The 23,570-nt window shown below is 34.5% G+C and overlaps 2 protein-coding genes across 2 annotated transcripts; both read left to right on the plus strand.

Moving 5' to 3' along the window:
- The first annotated feature begins 15,628 nt into the window (after positions 1-15,628).
- LOC25483235 (uncharacterized) lies at positions 15,629-18,494 on the plus strand. Its single transcript, XM_013611892.3, has 3 exons — positions 15,629-16,494; positions 17,387-17,541; positions 17,860-18,494. Exons 1-3 carry the CDS (start codon positions 15,858-15,860, stop codon positions 18,112-18,114), a joined length of 1,047 nt encoding a protein of 348 aa, XP_013467346.1. The 5' UTR covers positions 15,629-15,857; the 3' UTR covers positions 18,115-18,494.
- Positions 18,495-19,419: 925 nt separating this feature from the next.
- LOC25483236 (uncharacterized) lies at positions 19,420-20,359 on the plus strand. Its single transcript, XM_024774942.1, has 3 exons — positions 19,420-19,614; positions 19,862-19,984; positions 20,078-20,359. The coding sequence occupies exons 1-3, from the start codon at positions 19,420-19,422 to the stop codon at positions 20,357-20,359; spliced, it is 600 nt and encodes a 199-aa protein (XP_024630710.1).
- The last annotated feature ends 3,211 nt before the right edge of the window (positions 20,360-23,570 follow it).

Genomic DNA, 23,570 nt, shown 5'->3' on the forward strand with positions numbered 1-23,570 from the left:
TTTCAGTTCCTTTTGGGTGAAATTTTTTTAAGATCTACAACATGTAAAATTAAGAACTTTATACGAAAATGATGACAAAAACACATTATATATCTTCAAGGATGTAGAAAATGAATATGACACTGATTTAACAAACTCATGAAAAATGGCTTCTTTCAACACTAAAATATCGGGAAAACCTATTCAAAATCAACACAAGAAAGCATGAAATCAATGCTTTTGTTTGATAATTTTTATAATATGATGAATAAGTTAAAGATTGATGCCAAAATAACTAAAGAAAGTTGGTACTCAGTTCTGAAAACAACATTGGAAGCTAAAATATATTGAAAACAAACAAAATGCAAGTAAGGATCAAACACATGAACTAATTAAACAACATGCAAGTGATAAGAGAAGAAAATCGAAAGGAATGGCTGATTGAGATTACCTGAAGCAGAGATTTTGTGATGGAGAGAAGGAAATCGGTGGGGAGAGAAGGAACTCAATGGGGAGAGAATGTGGAAAGTTTAGAGAGAGTGAAATGAGAAATGAATTGAATAAGTTGGGATAGATATTATGAAATGATGGAAGAGTGTATTTAGCTTCTCAATGAAGAAAAAGGTGGGTATTAGGGAGTAGGCTGTGTTACCCAATGGATAATAGAGTGTAACAACAGATATGAGGTAAAATTTAAATCTAACAGCAAAAATGTCTAATTTAACCTTTGTAGTAAAACTGTAAATTCAAATGGTGAAAAATTAGGGATGGGTAGTAAAGAAATTATGGTAGTACTTTGCTTTCATATATTGTTAGTGGATTGAGGGCTCTTTAGTTAGATTTAGGATTTTGGGATTCTTCAATATTCAGTTTGTGACCTTGAAAAGATTTTAACTAATTTACTTTTTTTAATTTTTAAAAATAGGATTTTGGTTTGGTTCATTTCAGGTTAGACATTGTTGGAACACATAGGGTGTTACGGTGTGAATTAAAAAAAATCTCATGTCAACTTTCTCAATTAGTACTCATTTATGAGGAGAGATAAAATCATTGATTTTCTAACAGTCAACTAATCATAGCTGTTGAATTTGTAACTTTTTTTTTTTTTTTTTTGATCCAATTGAATTTGTAACTTATCTTTGGTTCTTCACCTATAAATTGAGCTCCTCTCCCTCACTTCTACTTACCCCAAAAGTTCTCTTGAGTTGTTAAAGAACTTTTCTCTTTTCTCCTTCCTTTAGCTTGTGTTGACGAGCTATTCTTTTCTTCTCCCTCTTTTTCTGACCCTTCGGATTTAAAGAGTGTTCTTAAGGTCATAGTCTCTTCGGTTTATAATGTCCCTTCGGAATTAATAATGGTCTTAAGAACATAGTCCCTTCAGTAAATTTTTCCATTTTAAAATAAGAGTATTATTAAGATCATAGGCCCTTTCGATATATATCGTCCCTTTGGAAATAAGAATGATCTTAATAATATAGCCCCTTTTTATGGCTTATGCCTTTGGAGAAGTTAGAGGTTAGACTGGTCTTAGTACCATAATAGAGTGGTATCACAGCCATATAGAGTGGTCTTAGCTAGCACCATATTTGAAGATATATAGAACATATCCTATAGTGCAATAGGACTTTGATACAATTGTAGTTGGGCTCTTTTATGCTACACATATAATATTATCATGCACATATAATATCAACACAATATTAATGATAATAATTTCTTACACAAAGCAAATAATTGATTAAAAGAACCACCTGATATTTTGACAATTTACATGCACTATCTCAAACAAACAATTTTCATACATCAACAAGAATGAAAATCTACATAGGCAAGTACTATCTATGTTCAAACATGTATCACATATTTATATTTTATTTATTTTTTATACATGTTATTTGAGTCACGCAAATGCAAAGAACTTATGATGCTTCATATACATTATCTCTTATATTTTTCCATAAAACAAAACACAAGTTTAAAACCGGAACAACATTGATTTTCATTAACTTGGCTTATTGGTTCCAATCAGTTTCAATTTTTTGTGATTTTTAAAACAATTTTATGCTTTAATGAATAAATTTTCAATGTTCATTGTCAATTGGAATAGAACCCTTGAACCCGTAAACATATGGCCATAAAATGATCAAGAACCGACACAACATTTCACATATAAATGGGAGTTGTTAAATATATAAAGACAAGCAGCATGTTGGTTACAATTTCAAACAGAAATCAGAAAACCACTAATTACACATAAAGTGAAAGAATTAATTTAATTCAATGCAATCTAATTATCAATATTCATATAAAGAATATAAGCACCTCATTCATAAGCATGCATTATAAACAGAACACATCATATTTATAAAAATTCACATACTTAAATAGTATATAAAACACGCATATTTATTCAATGTCACATGTTAAATTTAACATATACTAGTATTATCCATAAATTTATATAGATCATCAATCATGTCATATATTCATATAAACAAACTGTGTACCTTTCACCATCGTCTTACATTAACAAGAATGCAAGTGACCATCGTTCTATGAACGTTACAGTCATTAACCACAAATACGTCATAAATCAAACCTAAAGATTGTTAGAACTTGTGTTGAAGGTCTGCTACAATAACTTAACTAAGAAGATGATAAAGATGTATATGATGAAGTGTGCACATAAATTCGTTGGAAAGAGGCTGTTGTACTTGAAACCTGAAAAGTTTAATGGTTATGCATGTGAAACTCAAAGCGCATGGGGTTGCAACACTAACCTTTAGGTTCGATTCACCCCCACCAATAACTCTATATTGGATGCAATAGGAATGACCAGCGAATCCCCTTAGTATATTATGAGTTCCTTGACGTGTATTGCACAACCGCACCAAGCATATCTCCTAATAGTGTTTTACAGATTTATGGTTCCAGCAATTCATTCATGCATTAGAGAATTGATGGATGATTTATAGTAAGAGAATGAGGGAGAATTATATTGTTAATGTAACAAAACTCTGTCCAAAATTATGTTGCTTTTGTGTCAAATTAATGCCCAAATGTCAAACATTTATAGTGCATTACATGACCCTTCACATGAGAGAAAGCACCCCTTTGACTTGAATCAATGTTATAGTTCATTAAGCACCCTTTTACCAAAGGTTATGATCATATACACTTGAATCAATGCTAAGGTTCATTATGCACCCCTTTGCCAAAGGTTCCAATGTATATGAAAGATTCCCATGAAGAGTTACAACTCTTGGTGAAGAGTTACAACTTTTGGTTATAAAGTGATTCCATTATTTTGGAAATCATCCACATGAAGGATATTGTTGATTGCAAGAAACAATTAGAAGCTCTTCGATCCACTGTCATGGGGGAAAATCAAAATCAGCTGTTGCACCTACGAAAGAAAATGCAACAGCTCCTCATGCATGATAACGCGTATTGGCAGCAACGTGCTAAAACTTTTTGGTATAAAAATGGCGATCGCAATAATAAATTTTTCCACGCATCCGCAACTGCTAGAAAAAAGGTGAACCACATTCTTTCACTCGAAGAAGATCATGGGGTGAAATTTGATGATAATGGTGGTATGTGTACGGTTGCTAAAAATTATTTCTTTGATCTTTTTCAAAAAAAGAACAGTGTCCTTGAACCCATTCTTGATACTATCCCACACTCAATTACAAATTAGGATAATGCTCAGCTTACAACGCCTTTCACCAGAGAAGAATTTCGAGAGGCTATTTTCTCAATGCAACCAGATAAATGCCCGGATCTAGATGGGTATAACCCGGGTTTTTATCAGCACTTATGGAACTTGTGTAGTGATGCTATTGTGAAAGATTGTTGTAATTGGCTTGAGACCGGAAAATTTCCCGTTACTTTGAATTCTACGAATATTGCTTTGATTCCAAAAGGTAATATTTAGACTACCATGAAGAATTGGAGACCATTCCCCTTTGCAATTTCCTCTGTAAACTGATCTTGAAGGTCTTGGCAAATAGATTGAAAGTTGTGCTTTCTAAATGTATATCTGATAGTCAGTCAGAGTTTGTTCCAAGTTGGTCGATACTTAATGAAGCTATGGTTGCCATTGAGGCTATTCATTACATGAAAACTAAAACGCGTGGGGACAGAAGGTTGTGCAGCTCTTAAGCTCGACTTCAGGAAGGCCTACGACAGGATAGATTAGGATTACATGAAAGAGGTGATGCACAAGATGGGTTTTAATAAGCAGTGGATTACTATGTGTATAGAGACGGTAGACTACTCGGTGCTTGTGAATAGAGAAGCGGTGGGTGCTATTATAGCGGGGCGAGGATTGAGACAAGGGGACCCCCTTTCCTCTTATCTTTTTATTATATGCGCAGAAGGGCTTTTGTGCCTTATCAAGTGAGCTGAAGCACAAGGAGAGCTCGGAGGTACTTCTATCTGTAGAGGTAATCCGCCGGTTACTCACCTCCTTTTTGCGGGTGATTATTTCATGTTTTTCAAAGAAGAAGTGCACCAAGGCCACATTATGAAAGATATTCTCACTATGTATGAAGCAGCGTCGGGGCAAGCCATAAGTCTTCCTAAGTTTTAAATATTTTACAGTCGAGGTGTGCTTGAGGATCTGAGGAATGAGAGTACGTCTATTATGGGTGTTCAAGCCGTGTTGGGCACATGTAAATATCTTGGCCTCCCTTCAATGGTGGGAAGAGATCGTAATTCTGTCTTTTCTTATATCAAAGACCGTTTTTGGCAAAAAAATCAATTCTTGGAGTAGCAAGTGTCTCTCAAAAGCAGGGCGAGAGGTGATGATTAAATCTATGTTGCAAGCTATCTCGTCGTTCGTGATGATCATTTTTCTGCTACTACATCATTAATATCTACCATAGGAAAAATGATGAATTCTTTCTGGTGGGTGACCGGAGGTGCTACGAATCGAGGTATACATTGGTTGTCCTGGGAGAAGCTTTCTATGCACAAGACGCACAGAGGAATGGGCTTTAAAGACTTGACTATATTCAATTTGGCTATGATTGGAAAACAAGGTTGGAAATTCATGCCTGAACCAAACTCTTTGGTGTCTCGTATCTTCAAAGCTAGATATTTTCCCAACAGTAATCACCTGAATGCAAATTTGGGACATAACCGGAGTTATGTTTGGAGAAGTATCTTGAAAGCTAGATTTATTGTGTGTGGTGGGGCTCGTTGGTGTATACAGGGGCGTAGCCCTTCATATGGGAAGGCTAGCCTTGGCTACCCCAAAAATAAAATTATTCTTGAAGTGGTCGGTATGTATATTTATCCGGCTACCCCAAATAATAAATATTGAGCTACCCCAAACACATTCCGTTGCAAATATTAACATAAATAATAAAGTAAAAAAATTACTACAAGATTGATGGATATTTGTATTTCTTTGATACTCCCGATCTCAATAACAACAATAGAGAAACTTTTTTCAACAATAAAAATTATCAAAACAATAGTCATAGACAAATTAAATAGATAGTGAGTTTCTTGCAAATAACTTATTTATTTACATTTGAAAAGACATTATTAATCTATTATTAAACAGTCAATTATTGATGAAATTGGATTCCTGAGGGTGCATTTTGCCCAACGTTTCTAAATAGCGATTTTTATGTTAAGTTTCTAAGATTCGTTAATTTTAGTCCTTAATTTTTTGTTAGAGATTAAATTCAAGACTAAAAGTACTTTGTTTCTGTAAAATTTTAAAAAACTGAGATAAAAATTGAATAATTTTTATTAAGGACTAAACCTAAAAAATTATAATTTATGTGACTAAAAATATATTTTATCCTTAAGAATATATGTTCGTTTTAAAAAATAAAAAAAAAATCTTCTTTATAGTTGGTTCCTGCATAAATTTTTTGCAAGCTTCGCCGCTGGGTGTATAGGAAATGGAGAATCAATACCTATATTTAATGAACCTTGATTGGCGAATGGGGACAAAATTGAAGACAATATTGTGGGCGCTCACTTTGTTAGAGATTTCTCTGTTAGTAGCTTAATTGATCACAGTTCGAAGACTTGGAATTATGATATGCTACAACAAGTATTCAGCCCGGATATTGTAGTATCTATTGTTCGCACACCTCTTTTAGTGCAAGTAGCGGAAGATAAATTGGTTTGGAAGGTAGAAAAGAATGGGGTGTATTCGGTTAAGAGTGCATATCAGCTTTGTGTTGAGGACTTAGTTGACACGCCCCATCTTCGAAGACCTGGTATGATATTTGGAGCTTGAAATGCCCGCCGAAAATTAAGAATTTAATCTGGCGTATTTGTCGTGGTTGTCTTCCTACGCGTGTTAGACTCCAAGATAAAAGGGTGCATTGTCCGTTGAATTGTTTTTCGTGTGAGGTTGGTTCTAAAGATCTGCATCATGTGTTTTTTAATTGTCCATTCGCAATGCAGGTTTGGAAGCCTAGCGGCCTTTGGCAGGTGATTCAGCAAGCGCTTCAGCACATTGTGACAGCAGTCGAGTCCATGTTTCAGCTGCTGCATAATTTGCCTTCTGATAGCAAACAACTTTTTGTTGCAAATATTTGGAGTCTTTGGAAACACACAAAACTTAAGCTTTGGGATTCGGAAACGGTTGCTCAGGTTGTGGATCGTGCTATTCGAATGTTGGAAGATTGAAAGATAGCAAACAATTATTCTGTAAACACCAGCAGTTTGCACTTTACTTCTGGCAGCAGCACCAATTATGATTCGCGCATCACATCAGGTCCGGGGCAAAGACATCAGAATGCTCCTGTTATTATAGAAAGCTCAGCGCAAATCAGGTCCAATGGCAGCCCCCTTCTCATGGTAGAGTAAAATGTAATGTGGACGCCACATTTTTGGATCAGTGGAACAGCACGGGGGTTGGCATTTCCATAAGAGATGACAAGGTATGTTTGTCTTAGCTAAAGTGATTCCTATTTCCCCACTGTGTTCAGTCTCCATGGGTGAAGCTCTAGTTTTTTATCTTGCCTTGGAATGGTTGAGTCATATGTCCTTTGACCACGTTGATTTTTGCTCCGACTCAAAGGTTACCGCGGATGCTTTTCATCATAATCGAGTGGATGTTACAGAGACTGGTCATATCCTTACAGCATGCCAACAATTGTTTACCACACATTTTACAAACTCTAAGGTCGAGTTTAGTAGGCGACAAGCAATTAAGATAGCTCACACCTTAGCAGAAGTTGCCACATTATCATCTAGTTCCAATATTTATTATCGTGTACCTCGTTGTATTAAACATTTTATTAATAATAAAATGCTATAAGCATTCTTTAAAAAGAAAAAGACATTGCATGATAATTTTATAGCGACTGAAAAATACAACTTTTTTATGGAAAAGAAAAATGAAGCTTGATAATTTTGTAGGCACAAAAATACATTTAGGTGTATTATTTTTAATCACTACCGCTGATTTTCAGTTTCCTTCACATCTATTCATGTGGGAATACAGTGGCTTCCATTTTATATCAATCCCTAGAGGCTAGAGTTAATCTCTAGGCAAAGTTTTCTTTTTTGGTCAAATACATCTAAAGGTCCATTAAGTTTTTCATTTTTCTCAAAGTCGTCCTTTAAATTTCAAAAGTCCCAAAGTGGTCCTTTAAGTTTCAAAAGTCTCAAACAAGTTCTTTTAGTTTTTGAATCGTTTCAAACAAGTCTTTCTAGAGGATGATGGTGATGATTCAGATGATAGCAACAAAGAGCATTATCCACCATTTGTCATGCCTAAAAAGATGACTAATTTTAAGTGGGTGTTAGGAGGCAGATTTGGTACCAAAGATGAGTTCAAGGAAGCAATTACCAACTATGCTATCTACAATATGACTTGTTTGAAACGATTCAAAAACTAAAAGGACTTGTTTGGGACTTTTGAAACTTAAAGGACCACTTTGAAAAAAATGAAAAACTTAAAGGACTTTTAGATGCATTTGACCTTTTTTTTTTTGATACAAAAGTTTTTTTCTTTCTAACCCGTCATAATAATGATCATTGACCTCCAATAAACACCCTAATATATCTCCACAACTTAGACTCCTTGTACACGCTATAAGATTAATCATCCCGTTAATTGTTTTTTCCCTGGAGAAATACTTAATTGGTCACGAGACCAAATGCATGGTGTTTAGACATACACACAATGATACATTTGTTCCCTAAATGTTTATTTTACTTTATTTTCTATTATTAGAAAAAATGTCTCTTCGTATGTGTGCCTAAACATTATACATTTGTTCTTGTGAGTTTAACTCAATTAGTATGAACAATGCATAATATATATAAGGTTCGAGGTTTAAATCCTAGCTACCACAAAAAAAAAAAAAACACTATACATTTGGTCTTGTGACCATAGAAGACTTGCTCTTTTCCTGGAGCTAGACTAGCTTCCAAATAAAAAATTTAAATTCTTTTCTTCGGAGAGAATCACTTCCTCAAACTCTCCTAATATCATACTTCCTCCGTCCCAAATTGTACGACGTTTTTGGCCATTTAACACATATTAAGAAATGTAATTAATATTGTGTGGGAAATATATATTATAAGTTGTTTTACAAAATTGTCCTTAATAAATAATATGGAAAAGATGAATGAAAGAATTGAAAGAAGAAAGAGTAATAAATAATGAAGGATATAATAGAAAAAATAACTTTATTATTTTATTGATATTGTAAAATGACATACAATTTAAAACAATTTTTTTTTTTTAAAATAACATACAATTTGGGATGGGATGGAGGGAGTACTTTATTTCCAAAAATAATTAGAACGTACCTTTCTTTTCTTTCTTGGGCAATGGTTTCTCTCTCCTCAGAACGTGTCTATTTTATATCTCTAAAGTCTAAATACATTTGCATCATTTACGCTTTCTCACACAAAAAACGTGGCAAGTATTTGCTGACCACCATTTCTATTTATATTTTATACTACACTATACTGTATATATTATTAGTCTTGTCACATGAAGAACATGATTTATCACGAGTCAAAAAAAACTCTCTAACTAGCCTATTCAAATATCATCATAATCATTTTATTTTTTTATTTTTTTTTAAAATTAAATGATTCTTATATATTAGATTATCAAAAAAATACAACTCTAATTTAATATTTCAACAGCTGTTTAAGAACATCGCACAAGAAATATAAAATCAAGCATGTGCTTTCAGTTCCAAAATAAGCTGTCACTAGTTGACCTTAGTCTATGATTTTTTTTTTATCTATATTTCCACAATCTATACCACCCATTTGTTTATAAATATCACCAAAAGTTCCCATTTCTTTCAACCACAAAACAAGAAAGATTTTCTTATGGTCATGGAGTATTTAACTCTAGTATACACTCATCTAAAATGGGCAATAGATTTTCTTACATATTATCCATTCTATAAGCTCCATGATTCTCATTTTCCAATAATTGGAGAAATGTATAATATATGCAATTATGAATCCATCCCTGACTCAGAGAAAGATGTAGAATGTGTTGTGTGTCTATGCAAAATAGAAGAAGGAGATGATATTAGAGTATTGAAGTGTGATCATATGTATCATAGACATTGTTTGGATAAATGGGTTGCTTTCAAAAACCACACTTGTCCTCTTTGTAGAGAATCATTGAGACCAGAAAGGGTCATCATTGAAAATCATTGCAGAGAATACTATAATCCTTTTTCAGTTTTAGGGTTAGATCTATCAAGTCCAGAAAGGGTCATCATTGATAAACATTGATGATGAAGAGACTTAGAGGATCAATTATATCTAGTAGTTGATTTAAATTAATGAGTAATTATTGGCAATATGATGATCTTATCCAATGGTGTATTCTTTGTTTTGTATCAACTTTCCCTAAAAAAAATTGCAATTAATTGATGTCTTTTATCTATTTCATGCAATATCCATACTTAATCAAAGTTTGATATCCCTCATTGATTTAATAGCAAAGATAATGGAGGTATAATTAACTAGGCTACAAACTTCAACAATTCCACATTCTTTTGGTCAAATATTTTTGCAATTATTTTCTTAGTGAGAGAGAAAATAAGAATAAATTAAGATACTATTGTAAATAGGCTTATATTATGTTTCTTTTTATTCTTTACGGCATTCTTTTCTTAGTGGATGAAGTCTCTGCATCACGATAACCTAGACCAGGAACAACAACCCAAGAACTTGTTCATCATCACCACCACCACCACCAACAACAACCTCCACAACCCTGACAAACGTCTAAATCCATCATCAACAAAATCAAACGAAAAACCCAAAACCATTCCCTTCCAACTAACAAACGTAAACCCATAAATCCTTATTCATCATCAACTCAAACTCATACAACAATCTTCGTCATCATTATGGAAAACCCATAAAACATTTTTCGTTCAAACTAACAAACTCAAACCAAGAAATCCTGCAAACTCTCTACGTCACAACCATCCGAGTTCAAATTTGAGTACAACATAGAAGAATATTGAGAAAGGTAGATCCCAAATTTTTTATTTAACCTATTAAAAATCATAAACTTGAAAGCTATTTCTTATTCTTCACAAGCAAAAAAAAATGCAGTGAACGTGTTTGAAAAAGGTTTCTCCTTTGCAATTCTCAAGAACAAAACAAGAAATAATCACAGAAAAATCAATCAAAAAACAACAAGAACAAAAAAGCAACAATAGTCTCAAATGGTAGAAGGCAAATCGACGATAATGGTGATGAGAAAGAGATGGTAGAAGAAAAATCCATGATGTTAATGACGAGGAGAAAGAGATACAGTGATGAGGAAGAGATACGACGAGAAAGAGAGTCAAGAGATATGTGGTTGTCATTCGAAAGTTGTTAAAGAGAATGAAATGACGAGGGATGAGAGTGAGGAGAAGAAAATCTAAGAAAATGATGTTTTTCTTTCGATTTCTAGTTTTATGGTTGATTAATTTTCTATGTTTTGAAGATAATCAATTATAGAATGAAGAAATTGAATCTTCTGTTGGTTATAATTGGATTTGCGCTATAGAAATCGTGTTTGTGAATTTAGATAGTTCTTGTGCTTTGATGCGGTTTAATGTCGCATTTGAAGCTGGATGCAACAAACTATTAAGGTTCATACAAAAAATCATTTTTTATTACAAAATCTTTATGCTATTTGTTTAATAAATTTTATGGAAATTTAGGATTTTTTTTTTTTATGTTAATGATGGGTTTGTGTTGTTGGATTATGAATTTTGAGTTGAACATGAAAATTAAGAGGTGTTGATATGAAGCTTCTTCAAAAAAAAGAGGTGTTGATATGAAAATGAAATATTACGGGCAAAAGATATGAATAAGAAAATCAAAAATTCGTCAACTTATTACATATTTGAGCCTATCTTTAATGACCCGAAACCTTAGAATTTAATTAATTATTTTTTTTCAAAAGTTATGGTTTTGGTACACACCAACATGCAATAAACACGAGCTATGCGTGTCTGGTACACACAAGTGTGCACCCTCCATTGATTAGTGCAAGTCAACTATTGTCATTGATGTGCAATTAGTGAGACAAGATCATGTCATTGATTCCACACTGGTTTCTCGAACCTCCATTTAGGTTACTTCATTGGTTCTTTCATTATATGATGAGTGTTCCACCCTCACTAATCCACACAACAACTGTTCTAGTGAGTTATGAAGCACTCTGCTCTCTTCTCCCTTTGTCTGCTCGATGCACTTCTGAGCCAATTTCTCCCTCTTTCATTTTTGTCTCTTCAGATTTAAAGAGTGTTCTTAAGACCATAATCCATTTGAAATTAAGATTTATCTTAAGAGCATGGTCCCTTTTATAATTTATGTCCATTCAGAATTATGAATATTCTTAAATCATGGTCCCTTACGAGATATATCGTCCCTTCAGAAATAAGAATGTTCTTAAAAATATAGTCTCTTTCAATATTTTATGCGCTTAGAGAAGTTACAGGTTAGAATGATAAAACAACATATTTGAGTGGGCACAATACCGTCGTAATGTGGTCTCTTACCATATTAAATGTGTGTTTTTAGAACGGATCATATAATACAGTAGAACTCTGATACAATCGTAGCTGTAGTGTTTTTTCTTAGGGATGTCATTTGTTTCGCAATTACAATTTTATTAACTACAAGATTAAAAAGCCTATTGTAACTCTCCTTCAACGCTACACCATCTACCTATGACTCATGCCTCATGCCAAAGTAACACACCCACTCCAGCCACCTTTGATAGATGATTAGAAAAATCAATTCCATTCAGCAAACCATTTTCCCATTTATAGTTTAAAATATTTCTCCAGCTTACCAAATCAATACTCCGCCCCCTTCACTTCACCACTCCACATTTTAACCCCATATTAATTTTCCAACACCTTATACCAGAACCATTCTTTTACTCTCATCTCAACTTCCAATACCATTTATACAATTATTTATTTGCCTACGAGATCAATTATATCATACATAAGTGAGACATGTATTTTAGTAAAAACTAGTTACAAACCCGTGCTTTGCACGGGTTGAATAACGTATTTTTTTAAAATTTAGTTTCGAATGAGAAATCTTATAAATTACGGAAAATTGTTGTCCTTTTTAAATGTGAAAATCAAAGTTGCGTAAACCAAAATTTTGTAACACAGAGCCTAAAACACTACATAAAAAATAACATAACAACTATTATAATATCTTATTCCTTAAAGTTAACCCGAACGCAAAATTTTGCCCAAAATTTATTCTAACTTCTTTGCTTAATTTTACTGTATTAACCCTATTTAATTTAATCAAAATGTTAACGTTAATTGTTAGGGAAATCAAAATAAACAAATCGCTTCTAATTTTTCTCCTTAATTTTACTAAACAATTTATATTAACCCTAGATTTAATTTATGCAAAATGTCATCTCTTATTTATAAACGTTAACCCGTGACGCAATATTAACCCTAGATTTAACCTAATTTTTTCGTGTGACTTTACTATATTAACCCTAGATTTAATTTATGCAAAATGTCATCTCTTATTTTTAAACGTTAACCCGTGACGCAATATTAACCCTAGATTTAACCTAATTTTTTCGTGTGACTTTACTATGTTAACCCTAGATTTAATTTATGCAAAATGTCATCTCTTATTTCTAAATGTTAACCCGTGATGCAATATTAACCCTAGATTTAACCTATTTTTTCGCGTGACTTTACTATATTAACGCTAGATTTAATTTATGCAAAATGTCATCTCTAATTTTAACCTAATTTTTCCCTCCACACTTTTGCATTTAATGTTTATCTAAAGTAAAATAAAAGTATGTTCCCAATTATATGCTGTTTTTTTGAAAAGGAATAACCGTTAACCCATCTAGCTATACTTAACTTAATCTCTTACTTATAAATGTTAACCCGTCTTGCTATACTTAACCTATTTTATTTTATTTCTTAAAGTTAACCCGGACGCAAAATTTTGCCCTAGAATTAACCTAACTTCTTTGCTTAATTTTACTGTATTAACCCTATTTAATTAACCATGTTTAATTTGATCAAAATGTTAACGTTAATTGTTAGGGAAATCAAAATAAACAAATCGCTCCTAATTTTTCTCTTTAATTTTACTAAACAAATTATATTAACCATAGATTTAATTTATGTAAAATGACATCTCTTATTTCTAAATGTTAACCTGTGACGCAATATTAGCTCTAGATTTAACCTAATTTTTTTTCGTGTGACTTTACTATATTAACCCTGGATTTAATTTATGCAAAATGTCATCTCTTATTTCTAAATGTTAACCGGTGATGCAATATTAACCCTAGATTTAACCTATTTGTTCTAAAAGTACTTTTTTTAGTAAGTACTTAATTGATATTATGTTTGACCTAACTTCTCCTTAAAAATGTAGAGAAGTTTGAAAAATGTCGGGTCAAACAATACCTTAATCTTCCACAACGGCAATGTAGAAGCAACTGGATTTGGGAGAAAAAATTGAAAAAGTTAAAAATTTAAAAATTGGAAAATAATTAAAAGTTATTAAAAATATAAAAAATAGAAAATAATTATAAAAAATTGGTTAGGGGCAAAAATAGAAATTCATAGGCCATTGTTAAAAAAAATATAATATTAAAAAATAAAGAAAAGGTTCTCGGCGTAAGTTGAAAAGAGGTGTTTGTGAAATAAATTGTCGAGAAGTAGTTTTTTAAAGTAACATTCAACATCTTCTGGTCAAAGTTTATTCCATTCAATTTTATGCGTTCAAAAAAAGTACTTTTTTTAGTAAGTACTTAATTGATATTGTGTTTGACCTAACTTCTCCTTAAAAATGTAGAGAAGTTTGAAAACTGTCGGGTCAAACGATACTTTAATCTCCCACAACGGCAATGTAGAAACAACTGAATTTGGTATAAAAAATTGCAAAAGTTAAAAATATAAAAATTGGAAAATAATTAAATGTTATTAAAAATATAAAAATTAGAAAATAATTAAAAAAAAATTGGTTAGGGGCAAAAATGGAAATTCATATGCCATTGTTAAAAAAAAAAAAACTCAACCAATAAGTAGAATACCAAATTGCCCCTTATAGGGGCAAAATGGTAAATTCAAGGGACATTTATTTTCTTATTAGTATATAGATAATAATTAAGACATGTCTTAGTAATCGATGGTATTGCACCATTGGGTGTTTGTTTCCACAGTTAAATTCATAAGCATTTGATCAAATGTGATATGATAACTTCTAAATCCCATGATAAAAACATATTTGTAATTGTATATATATTAGATAAAGTATGCGAACTGCAAAGAATCTATTTTGTTTTCTAAGAAAAAGAAAACATCACACATCGCCCTATCCATATGGGTGGTATTACAATAACCAACGTTCTTGTGTCATAATATCATGAATAATTGGCTTTAGAATTGAGTAGTTAAACTATGTCAGATTTTGAATACTTTTGAGTTTTATTTCTTTTAATTAATAGTATATTGTAAGATAAGTGGGATCTATTTTAGAGTTTTGGAGAAGTGGTATGGATATTTAAAAAATGTAGTTGAATGGTTTAAATAATTGAGAAGTATGTAGTAATATAATATAGGCTTAAATATGTATTTCATCCTTATAATTACGGGTCGTTTAAAAATTCGTTCATGTATTCGCTAATCCTTGCAAACTAACTTTGCAATCATTAATCATTTAAAAGTTCGTTCTTTGACCAACTTAATCACTACCATGTCACTAATTTGATGACGTGACAATCACTGTCACACATGAAATTCCAATTTTACCCCTGGGTTTCCAATTCTTTCTTCAATATTTTATCCTTTTCTTGAGGGTAAAATTGAAATTTCATGTGTGACAGTGATTGTCACGTCATCAAATTAGTGACATGGTAGTGATTAAGTTGGTCAAAGAACGAACTTTTAAATGATTAATGATTGCAAAGTTAGTTTGCAAGGATTAGCGAATACATGAACGAATTTTTAAACGATCCATAATTACAAGAATGAAATACATATTTAAACATTTAATATATTATATAGGATCCATTTATACCACCCACGTGCGTGGCATGGATGTGGTTACTATGTCACAACAATAGATGACACATCACTTCACCTCATAGAGAGCACACTAACACTTTCTTTCACGTGAAATGATTCATTGCTTCATCTCTAAGCCAACCCACATGTTAGCACACTCTACTATCTTCTTGTCGCCTTCACTTCATTTACACATCAAACTACACACAACTTATTTTCCATTCTTTCTTCCCAAAGTTGCTTTCACCCACCAACATTCTGATTCTAACACCATTTCCCTGTTTTCTGTTTTCTTCCCCTAAATCCACATTAATTGCAATCTAATCCTTCTCACTAATGGGAAACTGTATAAACTCAACTGAAAAACTCACGGCGGAGATTTTACCCAACGACGGAGCCACCGAATACCCCACCGTCCGTCTACACGGCACGCCGGACAGTATTTTCTCTACATACATTCGCTTCGCCATTCTCCAAAATACCACTTCCTCGGACGTCATTCCACCTTCCAGACAGTCACCGCCGCCGTATAAAACGGCGGCGCGTGGGTTACAACCTAACTGGGAGAATTCAATAACGGTTCCAATGAGGTCGGAGTTCGAGTCAGGCTCCCGCGACGCGCTTCTAAGGTTTATCGACGCGCGGTTTCCGGACCTATCGGCGGAAGAACCGTCGTCGTCGGTGGTGCCGGTGAGTGGAGGTGTTGAGAGCGAGGATGCAACGACGTCGTTGATGGTGAGAGTGACGCGGTTGCAGCATAAGAGCGTGACGTGGCATTTGGAGAGGTTGGTGAGATGGGCTGAGGATCTGGCAACACGTGGAGGGAGGAAGGCCGTTGATCCGAAGATGGGGAGTTGGAAGATGGAGGTGAAGAAATTTGGAAGGAGCTACTCTCAGTTGCTGGAAGTGATGATGGAGCATGCTCAAATGGAAGAGAGAGTTCTCTTCCCTATTTTTGATAGAGCTGATCGAGGTACACTACAAAAATAGATTGCACTACAAAATTTTAATTTTAAGTAGACGAAATGACAAATAGCCATTCAAACTCGAATCCCGATCATGGCGTTGAGTCCAACAATTTCAGCATTTTTGTCTTGGACTAGTAGAACTAGTACTTGTGGACAAAGAATTTCAATTTAATTACTACAATTACTAATTAGTGTATTGCTCCATAGCTATGAGCACGAACGCGGACACCGGACACAGCACAGGCACTGATACGTCGACACTGCTGATAATTTGAGAAAATCACATAATTCAGTGTAATTATATGTGCGGTGACATCAGAATACACCTAATTCAAGGAGTGTCCGTGCTTCACAGTTGCGTAGTATTGACACTATGAAAAAGAGTATTCAAACTGTATACACCATGAGAATCAAATGGCTGGGTTGAGTTTATGGTCACAAAAGTTGATTAAAAGACCAATAGATTAGGGATAGTTCATTTCAATCTATGGGTGTAATAACTTTTGGTCAAACTTAGTTACATCTTAATTGAATTCCAAATTACATAGATTATTTACTACAAGAATAGGATGTTTAACATAAAAAAAACTGTATATTAGCAAGTCTAGATCTACACACTAAATATAGCATAATTGTGTGCATTATGACTTTCAAAAGTTTAAAAAAGTCTAGAGAACTTATAGCGATGGGTGTTTAATTAGAGTTTATGGGGAGCTCCTACTTGTCTGATAGCTAATTGTCTTCTTAATAAGATCAAAAGAGTGATTGCATTTTAAGATCAAAATAGTTGATAGTTTGTTAGTAGGATTTCAGCATTTATTAAAACACAAAGAAAAAGAAGATTGCTTGCATTTGAAGCAATATTCGAGCCACGTGACAGAGTTAATGTGAATGCAGGGCTATCTAAGGCTGCAAAGGAGGAACATGCTAGGGACCTGCCTATCATGAATGGCATCAAAGAAATCATCAAATCTATTGAGGTTTTAGACTCAGGAAGCCCCAATTACAGTGAGACTTTGTACAATCTTTCTATCAAGCTCAATTCATTTCAGGTAAATAAGTCTAATTCCTAAGAATAAATTATATGGAGACAAGTATATAATGGTTTTGTAACTATACCTAGTTCATTTGGAACTTTATTTATGTGAATATTTTCCATACACATTTTGTCAATGGAAAGCAACTTTGGGACATATTATTTTTTGTTGGGAAAGAACTTTTAGAATATCTAATTGTAGTAGAGAAAAGGGAAGTTTTCATACTTCATTTATGTTTAAAATAGGAAAATATATTGTAATTGTTTATCTTACTTAAATAGATATGAACTTGATGTCTAAATTAGATAGATATTTTGGATCCAATTTCTTTAGGAACAATGCAAACAACACTTCATGGAAGAGGATTTGGAATTACTTCCATTAATGGAGGCAGTGGAGTTGAGCAAAGAGCAAGATAAGAGAGCACTAGAGCAATGTTTTGATGTGATGCAAGCAACACATAGTGGGTTGTTAAAGTTCCTTGTTGAAGGGCTCTCACCTAATGATGCAATGAAGTACATGGACTTGATCAGCATGTGCAAGGACAGAGAGAAAATGGAATCAATGTTACGAAAGATGATTGAATGACATTCTCTTCACATGACCATGGGTCCAACTAGAACACTCACATGGATGGATGAATTATGAAGCATATTGCCATATTATATGACATTTTATATTGCCATATTTTATGCACTTTACGAAAGTCCATGCAAAATTTCAACTGTTTTTTATTCTTCTTTTTTCCTTCGTTGGTGTAATTTGTCCTTGTAAAAATCACCATGAGTTTTAATCTATAGTCCTAGCTCTTTAGCTTCCTCTTTGCAGTGTTACTGCTCTGTAGAGACGATTAAACATGATCCGGGTTCTGAATGACTTGCTCAGCACTCGTTCTATGTAAAGATCAAGTCATATGCCCATTCGATGCTCGAATACGTATTAGTCTATTCTGCATATTTCTGAATGAAGGAACGTTAACTACATTAGATAATCTATCACGGTACAACGGATCTTCATAAAAATTGGGAAGTGCCTCGACAACATTATTTCTTAGGTCAGTGCCTTTTGTCCCCTTTATAGGCCAAAGTCTTCTTCTGTAATATTGGCATCATTTGTGTAGATGGAAGAAAAATATATGGTCAACTAATTATGCTTGACATAATTTGTAAGCATATAACTGATGAAATGTTCAATTGATTAAGTATATGTTTGGTTTGGAGTTTAGACGCATAGACACGCATTTCTAGCATCCAAACCTGATCGTTGCCAAAGCTATAAAGTTGTTTGGATTGTTTTGTGTGAAGTCAATGCTTCTATTAAGAATTGAGTTTAGTTGAAGCTGATATTAATAACTTCTAAGTGTATCCAAACATAAATTACTTCACATCCATTTTGCTTTTGATCAAATCAATCCAGACAAAATCAATTTAAAAAATTGAAATATATAGAAGTAGCCACATCCTTCAATGATGATGGATGAGAGGGTAAGCAAAAGATTGTAACACCTTGCTGGTGATAGAATAGAATATTAGTCATAATTAGTTATAATTATTTTCCTGTAATTATGTTGTATCATAATTAGATAGTTGACCTACACATGTATAAATATATTCTATTCACATGATGAAAAAGCAAACAATTCCATTATCTTACATGGTATCACCCTAATCGATCCCTTAATGTCTGTTTTCTTTCTCTCCAACCCTCACCCATAAAAACAGCCGCCGCCGCAGGTCTCCTACCCTGCAGCTGCCGCAGACCTTCTGCCCCGCCATTGCAACCACAAGTCTAATACCTTGCAACCGTCGCCACAGACCTTCTGACCCACCGCCACCGCACGCAGACTTTTTCTGCCCTGCCGCCACCGTTCATATCCTTTCTCTCAGTCATGAGATGTCTGAGTCTGATCATAGTGACAACAACAACAAATCCACAAAGTCCTTTGGTCGTAATTCCGGCAACATGTTATCCTCCAAAACCGAGTTTCATCCAGCCCTTGCTGCTTCCAACATCAAGAACCATATTCCCATTGTTCTTGAGATGGAGAAAGACCAATATGATACTTGGGCCAAACTTTTCCGCATTCATGCCCATTCTTGTCGGATTGGGCCAAACTTTTCCGCATTCATGCCCATTCTTGTCGGGTTCTGCATCATAATGTCCCTTCTACGGACAAGACCACACTAGTAGATACATCCAGTGTCAAGTATGAGCACTTGACTCCACCGTCCTTTAGTGGATATACTCCACAATCTCCACCGACCTGCTAACTACCATCTTGGAACCAGACTGCACTGTTATGGAATCCTGGAATCGTTTAGCTAACATTTTTCAGGACAACCAGAATGTTAGGGTTGTCACTCTTGAGCAAGAATTCTCGCACACTCACATGGAGGATTTTCCTAATGTCTCTGTTTACTATCAGCGTCTTAAAATGCTCTCTGACAAGTTGAGATATGTCAGTTCACCTGTCAACAACCATCGTCTGGTCCTTTGACTAGTATTTGGTCTCCCATAAGCTTACTGTAGTGTTGTCACTTTGATTTGCCAGAGCAACTCTCTTCCTGCATTCAATCAGGCTCGCTCCATGCTCACCTTGGAAGAAGCTGGTATGGCAAAAATGGAACTCACCGACTCTCATGCTGCCATACACACAACTGAGTCACAACCTTCTGAAGACACCTCTCAGTGTGGCCAACGACGTTCCGGCAACCGCTCTCGCTTTTGTGGCAACCAGGGTCGTGGAGGGGGACGTGGCAACTATAGTGCACCTCAATCTGGAGCTCCCAATGCCCCGTCACCATGGTCCACTCCACCTTGGCAGCAACAATAGCAGTACGCATCCTAGAAACCATGGGGTTGGACTCCACCTCCTAGGGCTATGCCTCCGTGCATGTATCCCACCTCCCAATGGACACCGACAGACATTAAGGTAGCTATGCACACCATGTCCCTTCACACTCCTGATAATCATTGGTACAAGGATACTGGCGCAACATCTCACACAACTGCATTACAAGGTAATCAGAAAGTTATTGTTGGCAGTGGTCATGGAATTCCAATTCACGGCACTGGACACACACAAATAGCCACATCTCACCAACCTCTTCACCTTAACCATGTCCTGCATGCCCCGAAAATTATTATAAATCTAATTTATGTGAGATGACTCGCAACTGATAACAATGTTTATGCTTCCTTTGACTCTTTTGGCTTTACTCTCTCTGATTTTTAGACGGGGATCACTCTTCTCAGATGTGACAGCAATGGCGATCTATATCTAGTCACCACTTATCCAAGTTTTGCCCGTCTCACGTCAAGTGTTTGGTATAGTCGCCTTGGTCACCCTGGCGTGTCTATTTTAATTTCTCTTCGCAAAAATAAATTCATATGTTGTGAACATTTTAATTCTTCTATTGTTTGTGACTCTTGTGTTTTAGGAAAACAAGTTAAATTGCCATTTTTTAATTCTCAAACTACGACATTGATGCCTTTTGATATTCTGCATAGTGATTTGTGGACGTCTCCAATTTTAAGTTCCGCTAGTCATAAATATTATGTCTTATTTTTAGATGATTTTACAAATTTTCTGTGGACTTTTCCCATTAGCAAAAAATCTCATGTATTTGAAACGTTCAAATCACATACTCAACTCATTCACACTTAATTTTTACAAAAAGTCAAATCCTTTCAATGTGACAATGACGGTGAATATAATAATGAGCTTTTTCAACAATACTATATTGCACTTATCATGGCCTTATTTTTCGTTTTTCTTGTCCCCACACATGCTCACAAAATGGGAAAGTGGAACATAAAATAAGAATCGTTAAAAACATGTTCCGCACTATGCTAGCTCATTCTTCTATTCACCCGCCATTTTGGCATCATGCACTTCACATGGCAACTTATCTGTTAAACATTCTTCCTTGTGAAAACACTTCAAAATTAGTCACCAACATGATGTAGTATCAAAAGTAAGTATTTTTGCTATCGTCTCCACAGGGACTGGTGCGATATTCAAGCCGTTCAACAATCGATATTGTTCTAAGCTTTAGAATTATCAAATGTTTTGTATCGTAAGCTAACAGGCTATAAATTATGTCACTCCTAGCATCTGAGTTTGCATTGAAGGACTTGGGGCCCCTGAGTTCTTTTTTGGGTATTGCTGTATCTCGTCATCCTGGTGCAATTTTTCTCAGTCAAAGCACATACGCTTTTGAGATCATCGAGCAGGCTGACAGGACATCTTGCAAACCGTTAGCCACTCCTGTGGATACTAAGCAGAAACTCAGTACCTCTTCTGGCAAACCTTACGAGGTTCCTTCTTTATATTGCAGCCTTACAGTACCTCACAATCACTAGACCTGACATCTCTTATGCCGTTCAAAAAATTTGTCTTCACATGGATGCACCCAGCACAGAACACATGATTGCTCTCAAGCGAATATTGTGTTATGTACAGGTTACCATACACTTTGGATTACACGGATGTTGATTGGGGTGGATGTCCCGACACTCGACGCTCAACATCTGAGTATTGTCTTTTTCTCGGTAACAACCTTATCTCTTGGTCTTCCAAAAGGAAGCCACTCTTTCTCGTTCTAGTGCTGAAACTGAATATAGGGGTGTTGCAAACTTTGTCTCCGAATCATGTTGGATTCACAATATTCTATTGGAGCTTCACTTTCCCATTCCTCAAGTCACTCCGGTATATTGTGACAATGTTAGTGCTATCTACCTATCTGGTAATCTTGTGCAGGATCAGCGTACCAAACACATTGAGATGGACGTTCATTTTGTTCGGAAAAAAGTAGCTCGTGGTCAGGCACGTGTTCTTCATGTTCTCTCAAGACACCAGATTGTAGACATCTTCACCAAAGGGCTTCCTCATATTCTCTTTGATGATTTCTGGACCGGTCAAAGCGTTCGTGAACTTCCCGTTTCGACTGCGGGGTGTGATAGATCGAATAAAATATTAGTCATAATTAGGTATAATTATTTTCCCTGTAATTATGTTGTATCCTAATTAGATAGTTGATCTACACATGTATAAATATATTCTATTCACATAATGAAAAGGCAAGCAATTCCATTATCTTACAGTGGGGGTATTAGATACTAAGCCTTAATACAGTAACTTGATATGCAAGCCAGCTGTATTCTGTACGTTAGAACCAGACTTAACTGATAAACTAACTCTAGTTACAGTTAGTTATGATTGGTTAAGGGCTGTTACAGTTAGTTAGAAACTTCTGTTACGGTTAGTTAGAGACTTCTCTTTCACACAAACCGTATATATATTTGTAATCCTTCCTTTGTAATCATTCAATATACAATGTCAATCCATTTTCTCTCTATACTTGTGATTTCCTCTATAGCACGAGTTAAAGAGAATGTGCTGCCAGAAAACGGATGAAGAGTTCAAGCTATTGCAAGAATATACCAACAAAAGAATGAAAATGATATTTGAGTCGTTCTTCCGAATGGCTGAACAAGCCATCTCTGGAAATTAAAGGAAAAGAGTTACACATAATAAAGTACACACCTTTTATAATAGAGAGGAGTGATAGTTGGTAAAAAGTGGTTGTACAAATATCATTTCTCTTTATAATATTGTGTGATGTACATGTATCAGATGTTCTTCCGATATTAATGCCTTTTGGACATACCGTTTAGACACGGGATGGACACCTCTCGAACACACCTTGGCATTAGTCAAGAGAATGTGGAAACACTTACCGATTGTTGGACACTTTTTGGAGATTCATAACATAAACCGTAAATTTTAAAGATTCCATTGAAAAATAATCTTAGTTTCAGTGATCTCTTTGTGATAGTCAATGATTACATGAAATTATAAAGCTTAACAACTTTATCTATAAATATTAATTCTAAATTTTAGATTTATGCGATATTTATTAATCATATATATATGTGCGCACACTATGCTTCTGTGTTATATGTATATTCTGAACCTCAAGTAGTCTGCTTCTATGAAGTTTGATAATAAGAAACATGAAAAGAAAGCTTTGTCTAAAATG

The sequence above is a fragment of the Medicago truncatula genome, chromosome 1, assembly GCF_003473485.1.
Source record: "Medicago truncatula cultivar Jemalong A17 chromosome 1, MtrunA17r5.0-ANR, whole genome shotgun sequence".
Lineage (NCBI taxonomy): Eukaryota > Viridiplantae > Streptophyta > Magnoliopsida > Fabales > Fabaceae > Medicago > Medicago truncatula.

Excerpts from the sequence above, each read along its gene's own strand:
- LOC25483235 (XM_013611892.3), top strand. The coding sequence starts at position 15,858 with ATGGGAAACTGTATAAACTCAACTGAAAAACTCACGGCGGAGATTTTA. Across the intron at positions 16,495-17,386 it reads TTTTGATAGAGCTGATCGAG|GGCTATCTAAGGCTGCAAAG; the intron begins GTACACTACAAA and ends ATGTGAATGCAG. Across the intron at positions 17,542-17,859 it reads TCAAGCTCAATTCATTTCAG|GAACAATGCAAACAACACTT; the intron begins GTAAATAAGTCT and ends CAATTTCTTTAG.
- LOC25483236 (XM_024774942.1), top strand. The coding sequence starts at position 19,420 with ATGTCTGAGTCTGATCATAGTGACAACAACAACAAATCCACAAAGTCC. Across the intron at positions 19,615-19,861 it reads CCAAACTTTTCCGCATTCAT|GACAACCAGAATGTTAGGGT; the intron begins GCCCATTCTTGT and ends AACATTTTTCAG. Across the intron at positions 19,985-20,077 it reads TCTCTGACAAGTTGAGATAT|AGCAACTCTCTTCCTGCATT; the intron begins GTCAGTTCACCT and ends TTGATTTGCCAG.